This window comes from Dendropsophus ebraccatus, chromosome 5 (assembly GCF_027789765.1).
Source record: "Dendropsophus ebraccatus isolate aDenEbr1 chromosome 5, aDenEbr1.pat, whole genome shotgun sequence".
Lineage (NCBI taxonomy): Eukaryota > Metazoa > Chordata > Amphibia > Anura > Hylidae > Dendropsophus > Dendropsophus ebraccatus.
In genome coordinates this window covers 96,642,415-96,660,007 of record NC_091458.1, presented here as the reverse complement: position 1 = coordinate 96,660,007, position 17,593 = coordinate 96,642,415, and the positions used below count along the sequence as shown (strand labels likewise).

The following is a 17,593-nucleotide window of genomic DNA, read 5'->3' as shown; positions in this document are numbered from 1 at the left end:
TTTAAAATGCGGCGATCGGACCGTGCCCGCTAATTGTCTCGGTCCCAGGCTTCAGAGCAGGGTCGTCGCGCGGTCCCCCTCTGAACTCCCCCACGAGAATGTAGAGTTACGCCCTCATGTGGAAAGGGGTTAATAAACAAAGGATGATTATTTTTGTTGCATTCCAGATGTGTTTATGCAGCGATTTTCCCGCTATTTTGCCGTCAATTGCGTAAACTAGAGGGAAAATTGTGGCATAAACTCTTCAAACACGCAACAAAAACACATTGGAAACACAGCCTTAGATCTACCAAATTAATCAAGCAGCTAGAGCCACTGGGATACATTTGGTAACTCTTGTAAATCTGTCTGATCTATGTTTACACTGTCTAAGTAATAGATCATTTTAGTAAATCCATCCCATTGTCTGGTATTTTAGAAGAGGTAAAAAACAAACAAACACACTTACACACTGCTTAGTCTGCACAAATAACTCCATTGTCCAAACTTACATATATCTGGTTATTGTTGAACCGCTTCTGAATCTCATACAACAGGCTGCTGTCTGTAAGCTCACTGAGAGTTGCCAAGTCATCATTTGGGGCAGCAGGCATTAACTTGATCTGTAGAAAGAAAAACACATTTGTTGTGCTCTTCATGATCCCTTCTAATTAGAGATGAGCGAATCTGGAGCATGCTCGAGTCGATCCGAACCCGAACTTTCGGCATTTGATTAGCGGTGGCTGCTGAACTTGGATAAAGCCCTAAGGCTATCTGGAAATCATGGATATAGTCACTGGCTGTATCCATATTTTCCAGACAACCTTAGAGCTTTATCCAAGTTCAGCAGCCCCAGCTAATCAAATACCGAACGTTCAGATCGACTCGAACCCGAACCCGGTTCGCTCATCTCTACTTCTAATATAACATTTATTCCTTGCATTATGTGATACATATTAGGCATATAACAGACAACATAGAAACATAAAGCAGCGCCATCAGGTAGACCTATGCTACCCTACTTGGCTCTATAAACTCAGGCATATATCAATTACTATTATATGATTCAGCATTTTTATGTGGCCTGTATTCATAGTGAAAAGTGTAACTTTCCCCATGACTATAAAAACTGCTGATTAATAGCTTTCTATGTACAAACTCATACAAAACAATATTTCAGTCTACTGTGGCAGAATCTTTTTACTAAAAGTAAAAAAAAAAATAGCAATGCCATTCTCAAATCTCCTATATCATGGTCCCTGATGCCAACACTGCCCAAGAATTGCCATATAACCTGGATAAAGTCCAGGGGCAAAAACAGAGGAATGGGCAAGAAAGAACAAAACGGAGCCTCCGACACACCCTTTTCCTCAAAGCTGTGCCTTTTTATTAATTTGAAGTATCTAAAACACCTAATAAATGTGTTTAAAGTGAAATGGGCCAAATTGTGTTCTAAGGGCTACATTTTTGGTGCATTTTACAAGATGGGCTAGATACAAACACATTAGTTAGTCTGTCCCAATATGTCAAAAATGTATTTCTCTCATTTTTGTTTTCTGTTTGTTGTCTACACCATTACCTGTTCCAGTTTTGTTGAACTATTTGCTATATTTCTTTCCGAGGCGTTGTCCTGTGAATAATGCTTGCTTAACGTCTTTGCTGAATCTCTGAACATTGTGTCTTTCTCCAGCAAACTGTCTTGCTTAGAAATTGGTAAAACCAATGGACGCCTATAAAAATAAAAAACAAAAAGTGAAATGAGCTGAGTCTCTCTAGAATAGATGCAATTAGCAAGGAAGATTCGGGATTAATTTATACTCTAACTAAAAAAAGAAATGCCACCAGTGATACTTAGGATTCTGTTTGGCAGCAGCTGTGCTAAAAATGCAAGCATAGGCAGAATAGTCATGAGATTCAATTATGGAAGGAAAGCAAATCAATAAGTAATCTAAAAGTTTTGCACCCAAAACTTACAGCAAACATAAACCTATTACATGGTTAATGATTCTAACAATTTAAATACAAAGTAAGAAATGTAAAACCCCTATATATCTTATATCACCTTACATCAATATATATGTATTAGATCTTGTTCACATCTGCATTAAAAAACAACAAAGAAGGCATACAAACAGAAAACATTCACATTCATAAGTGACATTCACTTATTGAAGGGCTTATCCAGTGCTACAAAAACATGGCCACTTTTGCCCCACTCCTGTCTCCAGATTGGGTGTGGTTTGAAACTCAGTTCCACTGAAGTAAATGGAGCTTAATTGCCAACCACACCTGAACTAGAAGCAAGAGAGGGGCAAAGGTGGCGATGTTTTTGTAGTGCTGGATAACCCCTTTAAAGTCAATGGGGTCTGCTGGGTTCCATTTGTGTCTGTCGTGCAGAGGACTGTCTAAATTTTAAAGGGTATAAATCTTTCCATTGTTATCTTTGTATATTCCTAGACAAATACTCCTGTAAAATGTTGACTAAAATACAGCCATGCGAAATTATCCTGAGGCTATGTTCACACCATCAAAATGATTTCTATTTTTATTGGATGGCCACCATTTAGCAACAAATAACGGACGTTGTTATGAGAAAATGTATGTTATTTGCCATTAGATGACGGGCGTCCAATAAAAACAGAAGTCCTTTTGACCATGTGAGAACATAGCCTTAGGGTAGATATTGTCTCCCTCTTCTGTAAACCAGAATGGTGCAATATTAGGACACTGTTGATAAAAAAAAATGTGAGACTAAATGTGCCCTATGTGGTAGAAAGGTCATGCAAAAGGTCGAAAGTTTGCAAGTTTGCAACATTTTTTTTTGTCATGCAGCACATAGATATACTTGATTTTCTGAGTTACATTTATTTAAGCATATTGTATCACTGTTTATGGCTTTGTTCCCACTACATGTGAATAAGCTCAGATAACTATTGTTATCAAACAACAGCTGGAATTAATGATTATGAGCATTAATTCCAAACGTTGTTTGACAACAACGACCATTGTCTGAGCTTATTAGTACGTCATGGAAAAATAGCCTAGGGCTATGTTCACACATCATACTTTTTATGAAAAGAACGGTTGTTGTTTTCAATTAAAGCAATGGCTGTTCTTTTCATAATGCAATCATTTGCATTGTTGTCAATGCAAACAACAGCTTTTGTTTCCAACAATGTATTAAACAACAGAGGTTGTTTGGCTACGGCCGTCAAAATAATGTTTATGTTATTTCCGGCCATTGACCATAGACTTCAAAGCAATTTTTCCTTTAAAACAACGGTTGTTGTTCATATGTAGTGGGAACATAGTCTGAACATTTATTTCATAGCTCTGCATGCTGCTGCTTCTGCCCTTTGTTGCAAAATATCATGTCCTGCTTTGTAACTGAATTATTAATAATTAGGGAAATTTAGATAGATACATAGTTATTTCACCAAAATCAAAACATATGTGCACTATTGGAGCAGATAAAAAATGATAACAAAGCACTTTTTTCATGTGCGCTTGATTTTCACTCCCATTAAAATTAAAGGGGGTTTCCAAGTGTTTTGCCATATAATTAGTATCTGTCAGTGGCTTCTATTGCCAGTTCTGGCTTTTCTCTCATTTTCTACATTATTTGCATAGTGCAGTGACGTCAGTGACTTGGACAGTGGTGACGTGACCGACCCAGCTAGCTTCCAAGAATGTGCTTCCACAGTCTAACAAATGGCTCTCTGGATGGCCCTTCCTGAACACACGAGCAGGCCTGCACCATTAGTGGAGAGGAGGTTTCTCCCTGAACACCACACTGATTCCCTTACCCTGTATCCTACGTAATCAGCTGCCCCGACATCCCCCCCCTGTCCCCGTCTCATCTCCTGTCAGTGGGCGGGGGGCGGATTATATAGGGCACAGGACCAGCGCCACAATGCAGGATGGGGGTGTGTGAATCAATGTGGTGTTTGGAGGCAAACCTCCCCACCGATAGTGTAGGCCTGCCCTGGACAAGGGAGGGCCATCCATAGAGCCATTTGTCAGGCTCTAAATACCAAAATACTGGCGTAATCACAAATTAAAAGATGTGCCGATCTGCTAGATCGGCGCTTGTTTACTGAGCCTATTACACGGCTTGACCATCATTAGCATTATTAGTACAGCCACCAGCGCACCTTCAGAGCCGGTCTTGGCTGCGACAGTCCCGTCCCGGACAGTGATTGGCTGAGCAGCCTGTCACTTCATAGACCGGCTTTGAAGCTGCAATGGTTGCTGCGGGGAGCAGGTCATCAGGGTCAACTGTCCTTAGTTTTGGGATCCGTGGGGGCCCCAGTGGTTGCATAACATTGTATCTTGGGATAACCACTTTAAACCTGCTGACTTGCTGCTGCACTCAACAAAACTCAGTGATAGAGAGAGGAGTGGTCAGGAAAGAGAGAGGATGCTTTATATCCTAATGGATACAAGGCCCTGATGAAGAGTACTGTTTCAACAAGGAAGTAAGGAAATACAAGTGATTGAATGCTCACGAAGCTCTAATGCTTAATAGTGTATGGACCATGTTGCAGTCTAACAGGGCAGTTAATGGGGTGGTCGCCAATGTTCTCAATGCCACAGGAACTTGAGCTTTTTCCCTTTTCAGAACTGAACAGTGGTTTCCTACCTAGTCAACAGTCTTAGTCACAACTAGTATATTGGTTGCTGAATCTAATGTCTGGAATAACTAGGGAAGAGGGGTAAGAAGGGGTTAATTTAAAAAAGGGCATCAATCTGTGGAGTGGTGGCTTCACATGGATCATGGCAGCTGATGATTTTTAAAGAAGCCAAAGGTCCTCTTTAAATGCATTTGTTTTTACTTTTTCAAATAATTATGGGTTTGACAATTTTTAGGAAATTTCTGTTTTCACTGACTTGAAAATGGCATTGATCCCAATTTAGATTTTCCTGCTGCAATCCTTTCTAAACTGGGGACATAAAAATCCATTAATATGTCACAAGCGACCAAACTTTTAACAACATATAATTATGTGACACCCGTGTCCTCTCCAGTGCCAACACTTCCTCTTATACTAAAGGTTAAGTGCTAATTACATATTCATGCAATTTATTTCTCATTCAATATGTTTTAGGTGTATTCTCTGTTTTTGTTCCCCGAAATTGACTGAAAAGAGTCGTAGCAAACATTTTGTGTTTCTATCTCCCTTCATACTATATTTAAAAAAAAAAAAAATACATGACATAATTCTCAAAAGTAAAATTTTCAACAGAATTCGAACAAAAGACCAAGCGCTGATTTTATCTTCCTTCTGCATCTGTTTTGTTAATTCTCTTTTCTAATGTGCTGAATAATGAAGCATGCTGTGCTATTTGATCTGATAAAACAGGAACATTACACAGTCAATGTAGTGATGGGCCACTGTGGAGTTCTTCTTTGTCACTAGATTTTCAAACCATATATTATACAGGTCAAACTACATATTGTTCAAAGTCAAATATCAGTTATATAATGAAGCTGTAGCTACATAAACCCGAGGAAGAAACTTTAACATGTTATATACTTTCATAAGAAAATATCTTTGCAATATTGCACCTTATTGAATAAGGCCTTTTCATTTACAATTATAGTTTTACAGGTGTTATAGTACTACTTAGAACAATTTAGAATTTGTATTGAGCAATAATATAGATGTATATACAGAATTTTTATTTAATTTTTTTATTCATGTTGCACAGAAGTACACCCCTACCTGTATAATTCAGATCAATACTATCAACATCAATCCACATATTTCTAGCTTTGGCACAGTACATGGTCTGTCCAAATAAAAGACCTCTAATGTAAAATATGGTGGGTGCTACCCTGTGATAAGCATCATCCTTATTTGTCAAAATTTATATATATATATATATATATATACGCAGTATATATGCAGCTATGAATGCAGCACCTAATGTACTTGTTCTCAAATAAAGCTAAATCTTTAAATTAAATCTAACAAAGGGCTCTGCTATACAGGCTTTAGCATGCTTAGCAGCTTCTAAAGTCAATGAGGCATGATATGCAGCAGTATCTCTGTTCAGGGAATGTGTTTCAAACTTAAGTATGTTGAAGAATTTCACAATTCTCATTTAACTATTTAATATGGAATGCCCGTGACCAGCAGCCTCTGGATGTTGTTCAACAGTGGCTATTAAAAGCCAGACACAAAGCATGTAAATGACACAGGCCATGCACTGGCAGGCAGTTGCAATAGAGTTATTATAATAATGTCTGTGCTTGTTAAATAGGGGGCACGTCAAATACTTTTGACAAATAAATCACTATCAAGCTATACTTTCCATTTTATGGTAAATGTCAGAACAGGAGGTCCAGGAGTTTTACCACATACTGTCTTTCTATGAAAACAAAATGTTGCACAAAACATTAAAATATAATAATTACATTAATATTTGTTTCCAGTAATTATATCCAATAGCATCTTTATGAGGGAATTTATGAACAGAATTTCTCCTGCCCCAACTTGCCACCTCTCTACTCAAATAACATGAAAAACAGGTCCATTTTACCATATAGATACCATTTATACTATGATATAACTTGCCATATTTCTTGGCATAGCTATATAAATAAACAGGGCATATTCCTAGGAATGTTAATGCCTACAGTAACAAGGGGAAGGAGCATAAAACATCACTCTTATGCAGAACCACAAGCATCATAGTTGGAGGGAAACTATATATCCATAGTTGCCATGGATGCTGAGAATAAGAGTAATTTTATACCTTCATACTCAGCACTGTTTTTCACAAAATTACTTTACTTTACTTTACTTTAATTAAGATGTACATTAGATGGTTTGAGCTTTGGGGATGGAACTACCTCCCTTGATGCACCAATCTGCCCGCCCTGAGGGCACTACGTAGTGACCTGACTGCAGCACTTATCACTGCCGAGTGCCAGATGAATATTCATGAGAAGAAACAGGCCAGTGGAGTGTATCAGTGCACTGAGGGCAGTAATCCCATCCCCCAGTGCACCAAACTGCCTAATTTACATTTAGATTAAACTGAAGAGTTAGCGAAAATGGCACTGTGGAAAAAGGTAAGAAAATTACCTTCATTCTCAGTGTTCAATGTGCTATGGTACCATAACAGCAGGTTAGAGTTTTCTTACTTGTTGATAGTTTCCATTTAATATATAATCTTGGTTTATTTTGCATGTAAATTAGAAGATGGTGGGTGGGTGGTTGGGTGTGTGAGTGGAATGGGTGTTAGTGTGTGTGTGTGTGTGTGTGTGTGTGTGCGTGCGTGTGTGTGTGTGTGTGTGTGTGTGTGTGTGTGTGCGTGCGTGTGCGTGTGCGTGTGTGTGTGTGTGTATGTGTGTGTAGGGGACCAAAAATACAGTATGACTCTCCACTTCACAGCTGTCATTCTTAAAAGGGTAGTCCAGGGAAAATGTATAGAAAGATTATGTATGCCTGGTAAAGTGACACTAAACTACCCCTCATCCTGTTTTAATGGTCCAGGTTCACCATTTTTCACTACTACTTGTGTCCCCATTTGACACCACTTCCTCATTCTTGGTGATGCCTTTTTCCCATGAGAACCTCATTTTTCACATGAGAACCTACAGAGGGAGAACACTGCTTGTGATGTCACCAGGAATCAGGAAATTTGTGGGGAGGAGCCATTGACAGCTGCACGTGTGGGGCTTTTTTTATAGCACTATTAGGCATATAGAATGTAAAACCTCTTTAACCCTAAGGACACACACCAGTTTTGGAACTTATGAAACAGCCACATTTTTCAAATATGACATGTCACTTTATATTTTAATAACTTTGGAATGCTCTTACCTATTCTTGTGATAGAGCTCCGGGAACATGCCTGCCCACCATCAATCCCCTTTCCTCACTTTAGCCCTGATGATCTTAATAAACTAGCTGTGTTATTTGGAAAAATTTTTGGTGAGTGCCGGACTCTATTTCTTCACAGTCTTTTCAGTACCAGTACCTGTATCCAGCTGTCTGCAGTCCTCAATTTGCCTATGTTGCAGGACATCATATCATTATTTCACTTAGTCCTATACCTCTACAGGAGCTCACTGCAAGTAGTGCCGGCTTCCTTCTACTTCCTTACGTCATCAATTTTCTACATACCTCTGGTCATTGTAGTTCAGTTTTTTCCATTATGCCAAAAAATTGGATTGAAGCCTGACAATAATTTATCTGTATGTCTGCAGATAGATATTAAAATGTTCTCCAACCCATGGCTATACATTGACTAAAGTCATGACTTACAGCTTACTGGCAGCCAGAGGAAGATCCTGTAAGATCTCTTCATATTGTTCATCCTGGAACACTGGGTAGTAGGAAGGATTTTTATTTTTTTCTTCTGCGAGATCTTCAGCTTCTAGCAGCATGTCTTGCATGAACTCTGTCGCAGCTATGTCTGTGAATAGATATTAAATAGTTAGGGCAATGCATGTATGTAAGATTCAAGGGAAAAATATTTACTGCTTCTTCAACACAAAAATGTTACGGCAAATTACAACAAAACTGCAAAGTTGCTTGTATGTTGCTTTTGCATTGGCTTTTATGTTGAGGGAGTGGTGCAGTATTTTCAACATCACTACTTCACATTCATACTATGTATGAATAACACAACTAGGAAACCAACTTAAACCATTGCGGTTCAATTACTGACAATGAAGTGTGATCAAGCAATATTATGTGCGGTAATGCTGATGCTTAAATAGCAAGAAATTTTAAACCAGCATTGTAAAAAAAAACAAAAAACATAAGGCAGGTACTGAAATAACCATATATCTGCCAAAGATTTAAAGCCAAAGGCAGAAACAGACTATAAACAGAGATCAGGTTATAAAGAAAAGCCTGAGATTTCTCCACTTTTCAAATCCATTCCTGGCTTTGGCTTCAAATCTTTGTCAGATAATCTGTCAGATAATCTTTCTGTGTAAATGGACCCCAATGGTGCGTTTACACAGGCAGATTTATCTGACAGATTTTTGAAGCCAAAGCCAGGAACAGACCATAAACAGGGAATGGGTCATAAAGGAAAGACTGAGATTTCTCCTCTTTTCAAATCCATTCCTGGTTTTGGCTTCCAAAATCTGTCAGATAAATTTGCCTGTATAAGACTGACCAATCAAATAACCGGGTAGCGTAAAAAACTTTTAGGATAGGTGAAGTCTCAACAGATATGTAACAAATCTTTAGCACATGGTACAGATAAAGAAAATATTATACTTATCGGTGAGATGTGGTTCTAAATGTCCCATTTCATTTCTGCCCTCCCAACCTCATTTTGGGACTAATAAAGACGTAGGGAAATGGAAGGGGCAGGGTATCGGCTGTGAAATCCTTCCCTCCAACTGTAATAAGCGTCTTCTTAATGCCCCACCATACATTTTGTCATTAGTAATTGGACTGAAAAGCTTCTTTGTTTTCCGTGTTTTGTTATTGGCTGGTATTGACCATATTTTAGTGTATTAACATATAGGCTTTAGTCCCCATCTGGGGCAAAATTAAACTAGAAATTTATGTAACCTTGCTTTGTAACAATCCCCACTGCAGAGCATGGAGTATTATGAGAAATAGGGAATTTATATTTTGCTTAGTGATTTCTAAAATGTGAAAGAAATCAAAGGTTCCTTGAAAGAAACATTAAGAGTGTACCTGTTGTTATAACTTTCAAAATCTAAATCAACAGTAGATGTGAAATAAAGCAAGTTTACAATTTACAGTATTTTTTTTTTTAAAGTTATCATGGAAAGTACGGCACTTCCTGTGCTTAGTCTAAACTAAACTTAGACTAAACACAGGAAGTCCAATGTTTCCCAGGTCAATTGCGCTCACAGAGAAAGCAGTCATGTGATTGATGGACACGTTGAGCTGTGACTCTCTGTACTGGTCAGACTTCATGTGTTTAGTCTCTTTTTTTAAACCAGAACAAAACTAAAAATCTACAGCATGATTAAAAAAAAAGAAAAAAGATAAATGGAAAACACGCTTTATTTTAAATCCTCTGATAATTTAGATCTTGAAAGTTATAACGACGGTCACACTTTAAATTGCTTCAACTAACTTTGTAGCATACTTGCTGTTTAAATTTGGTCCCTGGATGACAATCTCTAGTTCTGAAGAACATTAGTAAGCAACTATCAGAAAAGTAACGTTCATGCCCTCAGCAGAGCCCTGTGTATGGAATCTATATAGCAATTTACAGAGCGCTGTCTCCTTCAGACTCCACTTAACTGATCATGTTACCATTTTATGCTACATACAAAATTAGAGGCAAGTGGATGTATAGTACAGGTCATATGCAGATCTATGATGGCTCATAAAACATGTCTAATGGGCCTATTACAGAAGCCGATAATTATTAGCTGACCTGGCCAATAATTACCTTGTGTACTAGGCATAGTGATCAGCTGATGAATAAGAAAACGCTTATTTGTCAGCTGATCACAAAGTTTGAAAAGTCTAAAAATAATTTTTCAGCTGCACATCATTCTGTGTAAGAGGATATGTTCAGTCAACGAATGATAAATATAAAGGTGCAGCAAGGTTGTCTAGGAGACTCATGTTCATATTGGGCAGGAGTAAGGCTGTGTAATACCGCCCTTGAAGGGGTATTCTGTGAAAAATCAACTTTTCTCATATCCACAGCATAGGGAAAAAGTAGGAGATCGCGGGGGGTCTGATCTTTATACTCCCAGTTGTTAATGGAACATTGTTGCTTGTTTGAAAGGAATAATTAGAATAATTTACAGTTTTCCTTTACCAATATTGATCAGTATTTTAATTGGGAATATGTTTAGTCATTCAACCAATGCATTCTGTGTACCAATAGAAGGGTATCACTATGTCACTACAAAAAAAAAATCACAATTATTTTCCTGAAAAAACGTCCAGAAAAATATCATGGATAGATGATCCTAATGTTCAGCAGTAGCCTACAGTGCAGAAGATAAGAAAGCTGCACCTTTTAGAGCAGGGATGGGGAACCTTTGGCCCTCCAGCTGTTACAAAACTACAATTCCCATCATGCCTGGACAGCCAAAGCTTTCACTTTGGCTGTCCAGGCATGATGAGAATTGTAGTTTTGCAACAGCTGGAGGGCTGAAGGTTCCGCATCCCTGGTCCAGTGGATGTCAGATTACTGGAAAAAGTCTCATCTTTAATAAAAAAAACTTACCTGAAGGTTTATCTCCATTACAATTCAGAATGTTAGGATTTGCTTGATGAACAAGGAGGAGTTTCACAATATTTGTCTGTAAAAAATATATACAATTTGTAAAGATCCAAAAACGTTGTGATTGATTCTTTTTTTATTAGCAGTACTACCAAAGAAGGATGCATTTTCTAGAAAAGTTGCATTTACACAGTTGTAGTTTATTTTTATTGTGCTGAACAGTTTTTTCCCATATAAATGTCTACATGGGTGATTGATATTGATGTGGACACTGCAATGATTTGGGAGGCGTGTTACTGCATGGAAAAAGAAGCTACATCATTTTCCCCATTAAAATTAAGGGCAGCTTCCTGACACAACCCTGTCATGCAGGTTGCTGTTCGGACTGCTGAGCAGCAGGCAGTCCCTTTGTGCACAAAGCTTACTGGTTTGTCATTATGCAATAAAAATACTGTGTGTAAATTTGCTACATAGTTTTATTACCTGCCCGTATTTTGCAGCTAAATGAAGTGGAGTCCAGTACAGGTTATCTGTGGCATCTGGGTCTGCACTGTGGTCCAGTAACTGACGGGTCACTTCTTTAAAGCCACAGGCTGAAGCAATGTGAAGCTGTGGATAAAATGTTACAGCTATAAAACAAACACAATACATACCACTTATGATATAGGTGTAGGGAACTGATCAGTGCTTCCCTTTTAGCTGGCTGGCTGATAGGGATTATGTGGCCTCTCAACCTGTTATCGGTAATAGTATTAGGCCGCCTCATAGAGAAAAAATGATGTGCAGGATGTAGCGGCTGTGCAGGCACGGTGCACGCTCTTTTTATCTCAGGGGCAATTGTGTTTTTGTTCACAATTGGTGGGGTTGCCAGCTGTGAAAACCCACCAACCAGCTTCTTATGCCTTTCCATTTATATAATCCGTTACCTGGAGCCCCTACCTTGAAATAATTCCACCATACATGCAACAGGACATTGTTCATTTGGACTTTACAGTTGGACTTTCTTACACCTTAGGCAAAAATTCTGTATCCTGCCCTAACCCTTTATTTAAGAGCCCTGGCCGAGGCAATGTAGCTTGTTAGTGCACCTTTTGTACCCAGTTGCTTGGACACATGTCTTTACTATTCAATCTTCCAAAGAGCCTTCAGAACTTTATTATGCTCACAAGCAATACGACGTTTCGACTCTCAATGAGTCTTTATCAAGTATACATTAACAGTGAGTACTGATGGTACATTCACTTTAATAAATGACTGCTGTTAACTTTATGACTGCTGGCCTGGCGGAGGATAAAGATATGGAATTCATAGCACCTAAGGCATGCTCGGTGGAAAACATTCTGTTAAAGTTGTCCAGGAACAGCTGTAAGTATATAAGAATGCCGGAACTGTAACTCCTTTCCAGGGGCTCATACCAAGCATATATCTATGTATTTGGTTCATGACATGGATCATTTAATGATTGGACTCCCTCTTCAGCTAATTTGTGAAAATAGAATTTGAATCTATACATTCAGCATCCATGTCACATTGTATATTACTGCAAGAGAAATACAAAAGGTTGAGCTCAAATGCAATATATGTAGAATGCAACAGGCCTGTGATCACGAGCAAGTAAAAGGTGTGACTGTAGCAGACAGCAAATGTGAGAGGAATGTCGACCTCACACGTTATAAATAGAACATTTCTTTCTTTCGTCTTTATTTCATCCACAGTCTGTTTGCGTAGAAAGAACAGATGCTTATCCTCCACATGCTAGTTAGTTAAAATACCAATAACAGCTGTCCCTGGCTCTGCACTGTAAAGCAACTCTGTAGGTAGACACATAGAGAAAATAATACTTTGTACCTCGCAGCTTGGTTAAATCACACAGGTCATTCCTTTTTCAACTTTGTAGTGAAATGATGTGTGGGAGCTATTTCATGCATTCGCTGCAGAATATATTTCACTTTCTAGGAGAACCCATTTGATGACTATTAGGCTTCAGGATGAATCTTCATTTATACCAATTACGTATAGAAATACTCACAAGCGTAACCCCATCATCATTTTTCTCATTAACACTTCCACCGGCTGCTAGCAGCTGTTTCACATCAGATAACATCAAGGCTGCTCTCTGAGTCCTTATCTGTTGTAGGGAGGTTAGATCAACACCTACACAGGGAAACAAGGACAGAGCACTTTAAAGAGAAGGATGGGAATAATTCTATGTAAACAAGAATGAGAAGAAATAAATGTATGCTGACTGCGCTGTGCTTGTTGGTATCCTATCACCTACTAGACAAAATGAGCTACTTTACATGTTTTTTTCCCCAATGGAGCATTGCACAGCCAACGAGATGCCAGTAACCGACTTGGCGCTCTACTAAAAGAGGAACTTAAAGCGAATGTTACAACAGGTACATATCAATAGAATGGCGCCGTCACGGGAAAGCTGGTGCAGCTGCACTTTTTTTGAACAGCAGCTTAGTTACCGTGCACCGCACTGGTCTACTACCGGGCACCATCCAGGGCTGAAGCACTGGAGGCGAGCCCGCCTTCACCCAGTGGGAGGAAACCCCTAACCCTGACGTGGCTCCATTGATTCTAAAAGAGCCGCATCACAGAGGGCCAATGGTTTTCTTCTACTGTGAGCAGGCTGGCCTCCTCCAGTGCTTCAGCCCCATGCATGGGAACCGGGCTGCGGTTCAAAAAAAAGGACCACGGCACTGGCTTTCCCACGTTGGCGCCATTCTATTGATATGCTACACTTAAAATGAATGTACCTGATGGTACATTTGCTTCAATTCCCTCAGTCCAAATACAAAGGCCACTTTTCTGGCCAACCAGATAACTGTTCTGTACTGACAAGGGTCAGGCACCCTGAAACAGCTATTCACAGATGGGTAATGCTTTCTTTGGGAGAAAATTCTGGCTTATAATCACGGCCGGATTAAAGGGGGGGCACAAGGGGCACGTGCCCCTGGGCCTCCACCACTAGGGGGCCCCCACCAGCTGAAACCCGGAAGGGGAGTTCCGGAGCTATTTTTTTTTTTTAAACCCCTCCGCGCCCGGGCGGTTTGGGGGTCGATGGGTCGGCCAGGGGATCAGGCAGGTACATAGACAGGCTGGAAAGGTCTCCCCCATGCAGGGCCGGCGTGAGCTTCCGGTACAGACAGGCCGGAAGCTCACAGTGCAGCCCCGCAATGCCCGAACCTCTCTCCTGTTTGGCAGCGGCGTGATGACGTCACACGCACGCTGCTGAGCAGGGAAGAAGTTCGGGCATCGCGGGGCTGCACTGTGAGCTTCCGGCCTGTCTGTACCGGAAGCTCACGCCGGCCCTGCATGGGGGAGACCTTTCCAGCCTGCCTCTGTACCTGCCGCCCTGCTGATCCCCCGGCTGGTCCCCCTGCCAGTCGGCTAATCCCCCGGACCCCCGGCTAGTCCCCCTGTCACCCAGCTGATCCCTCAGCCCCCCGACCGCTCCCTCTTCCCTCCCTGCCTGTCACCTCAGCTGCCCCCACCCATTCTCTCCCCCTGCCACCCCAGTTTACCCAATCTTCTCCCCCAGCCCCCCGATCTTCTGCCCCTGCAACCCCAGCCGCCCTCCCATCTTCTCCCCCTGCAACCCCAGCCGCCCCCCATCTTCTCCCCCTGCAACCCCAGCCGCCCTCCCATCTTCTCCCCCTGCAACCCCAGCCGCCCCCCATCTTCTCCCCCTGCAACCCCAGCCGCCCTCCCATCTTCTCCCCCCTGCAACCCCAGCCACCCCCATCTTCTCCCCCCTGCAACCCCAGCCGCCCTCCCATCTTCTCCCCCTGCAACCCCAGCCGCCCTCCCATCTTCTCCCCCTGCAACCCCAGCCGCCCTCCCTTCTTCTCCCCCTGCAACCCCAGCCGCCCCCCATATTCTTCCCCTGCAACCCCAGCCGCCCCCCATCTTTTCCCCCTGCAACCCCAGCTGCCCTCCCATCTTCTCCCCCTGCAACCCCAGCTGCCCTCCCATCGTCTCCCCCTGCAACCCCAGCCGCCCCCCATCTTCTCCCTCTGTAACCACAGCCGCCCCCCATCTTCTCCCCCTGCAACCCCAGACGCCCCCCATCTTCTCCTCCTGCAACCCCAGCTGCCCTCCCATCTTCTCCTCCTGTCACCCCAGCTTCTCCCCCTCCCCCTGCAACCCCAGCTGCCCTCCCATCTTCTCCCCCTGTCACCCCAGCTGCTCCCCCTGTTCCCCAGGTTCTCCCCCTACCCCGGTTGCCCCAGCTGCTCCCCCTGTTCCCCAGGTTCTCCCCCTCCCCTGGTCGCCCCAGCTGCTCTCCCTGCCCCCCAGCTTCTTCCCCTCCCCCTGTTGCCCCAGCTGCTATCCCTGCCTCCCTTCCCCAGTCACCCCCAGCTGCCTCCCTTCCCCAGTCACCCCCAGCTGCCTCCCTTCCCCAGTCACCCCCAGCTGCCTCCCTTCCCCAGTCACCCTCAGCTGCCTCCCTTCCCCAGTCACCCCCAGCTGCCTCCCTTCCCCAGTCACCCCCAGCTGCCTCCCTTCCCCAGTCACCCTCATCTGCCTCCCTTCCCCAGTCACCCCCAGCTGCCAGCCTGCAGATGAGTTGTGGTCGGAGAAGTCTTCATGATGGCTGCTCCCGATGGAGAAGAAAGCGAAGTGTGAGCGACGGCAATAGGAGAAGACGTCACCTGTGAGTCATTAGTAACTGCACTATAATCACTTCTATAGTGTGCAGAGCCTGTGTATCATTGGGGTCTTAATGGGTCAGTGTATCGTTTGCGGTAGTGTACTGACACAGCCCCGGGGTCACTACAGTACACTAGCACAAATTTTTAAACTAGGACCCAACTACAAGAGCTGCAGGCACTACAACTCCCAGCGTATGCTGAGGGCTGCAGACTGTCAGTAAATGCTGGGAGTTGTAGTGCCTGCAGCTATTGTAGTTGGGTCCTGGGTGCATTATACACTGGATGCTTTGTGGCATATAAGTATACATAGATCTGTGGGGGCTCAGTGTAGGGAAGTGACCCTAGAACATCACTAATAGGGGATAGGGGGAGATGTTTTTGTTCTGTCCCCTATTAGTGATGTTCTGGGGTCACTTCCCTACACTGAGCCCCCACAGATCTATGTATTCTGATCTGCCACAAAGCATCCAGTGTATAGGACCCAACTACAACAGCTGCAGGCACTACAACTCCCAGCATGTACTGACAGTCTGCAGCCCTCAGGATATGCTGGGAGTTGTAGTACAGCAGTACAATCCTCTCATAACTGTAGACAGATGTATTGCTGGACCTTCAGGGCTGATGGTAGTCACCCACAGACTGCAGCCACCAGGACACTCTGCACACAGTGATTTATTCAGAGACTACAACTCCCAGCATACCCTGAGTTTTAGTTCGACTGAAAATGTTATTTACAAGGGATTTGTCACAGATACAGATGAATCCAGGAAAGGAGCGGGTCAGCATGTCACATTTCACTGGTTCTATACTGGTGGGCCCCAGGTGCCCCAGTCCGACACTGGACAGTAGCGGTCCCCAAATTAAGTCCCCGGCCTCCTTCCTTCCTCCATCACGTCTGTTTGATGAGAAGAGCGGGCATCAAGCAAAGCGGCACCCCAGTACCTAGTACTACTGCCAGGTGGGGGGTGCCGCTCAGTAGTACTGGTTGCTGGAGTGCCGGCCTCCAGCACCCAGCACCCAGGATACACCATGCAGGTAACCTGTCAGTGCCGAGGGGAAGGGGGCACTGAGGAGAGGACAGCGCTCCGACGGGACCTCAAGTGGTAGGAAACCTGATTTCTCCAGCTGCAGCAGGGAGGTGACGTCACAGAGCCTGCTGGACGATCTGTCACAGCGGCTGCCAGGCTGAAGGAACCAGGAGAGAAGAGAGAAGACCCATCCCCCGCCCAGATCAGGTGAGTATGAGTGAATGGGGTATATTTACTATGGAGGACATTACAGCAGGGGTATATATACCATGGGGGACATTACAGCAGGGGTATATATACCATGGGGGACATTACAGCAGGGGTATATACTATGGAGGACATTACAGCAGGGGTATATATACTATGGAGGACATTACAGCGTGGGGTATATACTATGTATGGGGACACATATCAGAGCAGGGGGTATATACTATGTATGGGGACATTACAGCAGGGGGCATATACTGTACTATGTATGGGGTCACATATCAGAGCAGGGGGCATATACTATGGGGGCACATTCGAGAAGGTGGTATATACTATGGGGGCACATTAGAGCAGGGGGTATATACTATGTATGGGGACACATATCAGAGCAGGGGGCATATACTATGTAAGGGGACATTACAGCAGGGGGCATATACTATGGGGCTACATATCAGAGCAGGGGGTATATACTATGTATGGAGACACATATCAGAACAGGGGTATATACTATGTATGGGG

At 42.8% G+C, this 17,593-nt stretch overlaps 1 protein-coding gene across 1 annotated transcript in view; it reads right to left on the bottom strand.

Annotated features, from left to right (window-relative positions):
* MYO16 (myosin XVI) overlaps window positions 1-17,593 on the bottom strand; it is a 202,436-nt gene that overhangs the window by 155,874 nt on the left and 28,969 nt on the right. Inside the window, exons 5-10 of the mRNA XM_069972945.1 lie at window positions 13,205-13,329; window positions 11,659-11,784; window positions 11,179-11,254; window positions 8,259-8,409; window positions 1,559-1,709; window positions 492-602 (exon numbers count right to left, since the gene is read on the bottom strand). Coding sequence (XP_069829046.1) covers window positions 492-602; window positions 1,559-1,709; window positions 8,259-8,409; window positions 11,179-11,254; window positions 11,659-11,784; window positions 13,205-13,329 — 740 coding nt within the window. The remainder of the gene's footprint in view (window positions 1-491; window positions 603-1,558; window positions 1,710-8,258; window positions 8,410-11,178; window positions 11,255-11,658; window positions 11,785-13,204; window positions 13,330-17,593) is intronic.